Source organism: Ranitomeya variabilis, chromosome 1 (genome assembly GCF_051348905.1).
Source record: "Ranitomeya variabilis isolate aRanVar5 chromosome 1, aRanVar5.hap1, whole genome shotgun sequence".
Classification (NCBI taxonomy): Eukaryota; Metazoa; Chordata; class Amphibia; order Anura; family Dendrobatidae; genus Ranitomeya; species Ranitomeya variabilis.
The window spans coordinates 1,107,346,659-1,107,351,103 of record NC_135232.1 but is presented as its reverse complement, the minus strand read 5'-3'; the positions used below and the strand labels follow the sequence as shown (position 1 = coordinate 1,107,351,103).

General features: G+C 44.7%; 1 protein-coding gene across 2 annotated transcripts; it reads left to right on the top strand.

Annotated features, from left to right (window-relative positions):
* Positions 1-259: 259 nt before the first annotated feature.
* On the top strand, positions 260-4,044 carry LOC143793301 (uncharacterized). Of its 2 annotated transcripts, XM_077280153.1 has the most exons (4): positions 260-1,063; positions 1,380-1,578; positions 1,732-1,894; positions 2,687-4,044. In XM_077280153.1, the coding sequence occupies exons 2-4, from the start codon at positions 1,482-1,484 to the stop codon at positions 3,663-3,665; spliced, it is 1,239 nt and encodes a 412-aa protein (XP_077136268.1). In that variant the 5' UTR covers positions 260-1,063; positions 1,380-1,481; the 3' UTR covers positions 3,666-4,044. The 2 variants fall into 2 exon arrangements, with proteins under 2 accessions (XP_077136268.1, XP_077136270.1); XM_077280155.1 differs by lacking the exon at positions 260-1,063 and having other exon boundaries at positions 1,370-1,578.
* Positions 4,045-4,445: the final 401 nt, after the last annotated feature.

The following is a 4,445-nucleotide window of genomic DNA, read 5'->3' as shown; positions in this document are numbered from 1 at the left end:
TCAATGCCTTTTTTTTGCAAGATTTTTTATTGTAAAATTTGTGGTGCATGTCTTTTTCTGGCTTCTATTGTTGGGGTAACCGTATGGCGTTTTCTAGGCTCATGTCTTGCTGTGTTTTATTATGCTGTTGGCATTTTTTTTTCTTTCCTTGAGTGTCTTTTCTTGCTGGTGGGGGGGCTACATTTATGATGTTTCATTTGTATTGTATTGTTCCGTGCTGCTATATGCCATTATATGTTCAATTGGATTATGGTTACGTCGTTTTCTGTATGGCTTCCATATATATATCTCCTGTCTTGAATGTTTCCATAGCCAAGTGTGTAGTTAAATTTTTTTTTTTTTTGGGTGGGGCCCTTTTTTAAAAATTTCTTGTGTTCTCTTTTCTATTTGACTATGGTTTTTCTTTTGGGTTGCTGTATTTTGAACAGCGGTTGTCCCGTAATGTTTATTGCTTATTATCTAGAATGGTATTTATCGCCTTTTTCAGATGTATTTCTGTGGTAGATGTCACCAGATGGTGTTGTTTTGGATCATGTCTTGTTGCTATTGTAAAGTATGGCGTGCAGTTTGCTATTTCATTGTGCCTTTTTATTTCCTCTTTATTTTTTAAGTTTTTATTTTTTTAAATTTGGACATTTTTTTTTTTTTTTTTGCTTAATTTTTTTTGGGTCTATTCTTGTATTGTTTCTTCTATTGCCTTCTCTTTCAATGTATGGCGTTGTGGTGTCGCTTTTTGAGTTTGCATTGTCCTATCAGTCAACAGTCAATTGTGGTTGTTTTAATGTTTTATTGTATGTGGCATTGTTAGCTTTGGATGTGATTTTTTGCTCATTTTTTCATTGCAGAGCAAACTTCCAAAAATGGCGAGTTCTTCTCCAGCATCTGGCCAATCGGCGAGGGGGAGTGCGGTGAGTAATTATGTCCAGTTGCTTACTATTCGCTGCCATTTGTAGCATTGACACTAATTTTTGTATACATTTTTTTACAGGCTTCTTCAAGTGAGGGGGAAGGCACACAGCGGGAGCAGGGAGATCGGTGCCAAGATGTGTCGTCAGGCCGGCAAGTGAGTATTTTTTTTTTTTTTTTATCTTTTTTTTTGAGTAGCATCCTGCTGGGAGGAACATTAGGAGCATCCTGGTTTCACTAGGGATGTTTACTAAGCTTAATAACATTATAGCTTTTCAGGGCAGCAAGTATTTGGGGGAAGGTAACATATAGTTGAACTCCCTGCACAAAAACATTCAAAAATACAGGTGTAGAAACCATCAATATACATACATCAAATGGCAAAGGATAGGGCAAAGGTACATATCATGACAGGTGCTGGTGGTTGTTTATATTAGCATATTTGTAACCTTTTTGTTTTCTATTTTTTCTAGGTTTCACAACGGGACCAAGGAGACAGTGGCATAGATGTGGAGCTCCTGATCTCCAGCATCCAGGAGCGTGGCCCGTTGTGGGACAGCCGTGACCCCCGGCACATGGACCAGGTGGTGATCAGGCGTTTGTGGGCAGAGGTGGCAAAGTCGCTGTGGGATGGCTTTGACAGTGCCTCCGCCAAGGACAAAGGCAACTTTCGTGAGTATTGCTGATACGCTGCTATGACCCATCTTGCCAGGATAAACACAACCGTGTGTGATGCTATCAACGCCTAAACTTTGCATCACACACGGTTGTTTTATCCTTTTAAAATGCTACATATGTAACCTTTTTTTTTCTTTGCATTCACAGTGAAAAAGTTGAGGACCAGATGGCGATCCATGAAGGACCGTTTCAATAAGGGGCTGCGTGCTGAGGAGGAGCAATCGAGGAGTGGTGCTGCTGCGACCAAGTCGGTGCCCTACAAATATAACAGGGCACTACAGTTCCTAAGACCGGTCCTTGGCCGCCGACAGTAAGTATTTTGTCCACATACCATATTGCACATTGTACATTGCCCAGACACATAACATATTGCACAGCCACATAGTTCATTGCCCAGCCACATAGCATATTGCACAGCCACATAGTACATTGCCCAGCCACGTACATTGTGCATCCACACACATAGTATATTTGCAGGCCACTATATCGCAGCCACATAGTACACGTTCTAGCCACGTATCCACATAGTACATTTCCCAGGCACATAGTGTATTGGCCATCAATGTAGTCAGCGTAGCATATTGGCCATCCACGGTAATTTTTTTAGGTTAAGCGAGAGTCCTTGTAGTCCATGACAGGTTACGTTCTGAGTCAGTGTAGTTCTGATCGCAGGAATAATGATGACGTCTCGATCACATGATCCTAACGTCATGGACATTCCTGCGATCAGATCAGCAAAGTCTGGTTTTTATTTTTTTTTAATTTTTTTATAGACCTTAAATTTTATATTATTTTTGCGACATAGACGGCATCTTGAAATTATTTTTTCACACAAAATTTTTTTAAAAATATGACGGGTATGCATTGCCTTTGGCAGAGGGAATGTACAGTCATTTTCTGCCGTCGGTATGTCCATGATTGTTATCGTGAGCCCTAATGGTCAGCTGGCGATAACAATCAGCAATTTATTATAGGCCACACAGACTGAGAGACAGGGGATTGTAATGTTTTGATGTGTCATGTAATGTAAATTTTTTTACAGGAGTTGGCGTATGTGATAGTTTATTAATTGAAGACTAATTTTTTCCTTTTCTTTTCACAGGACACACAGCAGCACCCTCCAGCGAGCTCCCCCCTGTGAAGCGGAACTTCATGGATCGCCATCTGACCCGTCACAGCCCTCCCACAGCGACAGCAGGCTTGCACCACCATCATCTGGAGAACCGGCTGCCGGTACATCAGGTTTTCCCCTGCCCGAGGCCTCTGGCGCACCTTCATTCGGGAATTCCCGACAGCGCCAGCGTGCCTCGGACAGGTCAGTTACGCCCGAATTTTTGCACTTGAGCACGGTGTTCCAGAACGGTTTCAAGGCGTTGAGAGATCAAATGCCCAGTATAGAACGGCGCCTTGAAAACCTGGAAGCCGAGCTCTCAAATCCGGCAAAGCATTTTTTAAGTACAATTGCTAAAGGCATGGTGGAAAACCTTACGCCGGAACTCCAGATTTCGGTGATGCAGGACTGCAACAATTCTTACGTGAGGGCTCTGCAGCAGGCTCGGGTCATGCAGTCAGCAACACTGCCCGTAGTGCCGTCGCTGGCTAGCATGACTCCGACTCCTGCTGCAGAGTCACTCCAGCCACCCCACCCTGGTCCAAGTGCCGGGCGACGCCACCACAGGCACCATACTAGTGTGCGGCCCACTCCTGCTCCTGCCAGGCCCTCATCCTCCCGTAGGAGTGCTTCTGGGGGAGATGCCGCAGAAGGCAGGAAAAAAAAAAAACACATAAGAGGAGGCACACAGAGAGACACACAGAGGCACAGGTTCTGGCTGCTCCAGTACAGACACCATCTCATCGTGGCTCTAGCCACAGCAGGAGCAGCCAGGGCCAACCAAGACAGAAATACAGTCGCCTTGTGTTGCCTCCTCCCTCCCATAGTGATGATGCGGTCTCCCCAGTGTACCCTGCGGGGGGTTTGGACCTGCCGTCAAGCCTCCTCGACTATGGCTCCTCCTCCTCCTCCTCCTATTCCACTCCCCGTCCACGTTCAAAAACTGGAAGCTACCGGTCACCGCTGGTAGCGGAAGTTGATCCCCCCTCGGCTGTTGATGATACCCCCTAATTTTCTTTTCCCTTTTTTTTCTGTTTCCCCCAAATAAAAAGTTATTTTATTGAAAAAAATATTTGGTCTTCTTTTAACGTATACTTCTCAGCAATTCACTCCGTGCGCCGTTTATTTGTGCTTCAAACACCTCATATATGCAATGTCAGACAGTATTTTTGGATTTTTTAATTTTAACGTTTCTTTGGGTGTCTCTCATTGCTGTATGAGGTGTTTACAAACACTAAAGTGTATGAGGTGTTTTCAAACACTAAGGGTATGTGTCCACGCTCAGGATTGCATCCGGATTTGGTCAGGATTTTAATTCAATATTTGTAGCCAAAACCAGGCGTGGGTGATAAATACAGAAGTGGAGCATATGTTTCTATTCTACTTTTCCTCTAATTGTTCCACTCCTGGTTTTGGCTTACAAATACTGATGAAAAAACCTGAGCAAATCCGGATGCAATCCTGAACGTGGACACATACCGTAAAGTTACCTTCACACAAAAGGCCCCGTGTCACACAGCGACGCTGCAGCGATACAGACAACGATGCTGATCGCTGCAGCGTCGCTGTGTGGTCGCTGGGGAGCTGTCACACAGACCGCTCTCTCCAGTGACCAACGATCAGGGGAACGACTTCGGCATCGTTGAAACTGTCTTCAACGATGCCGAAGTCCCCCTGCAGCACCCGGGTAACCAGGGTAAACATCGGGTTACTACGCGCAGGGCCGCGCTTAGTAACCCGATGTTTACCC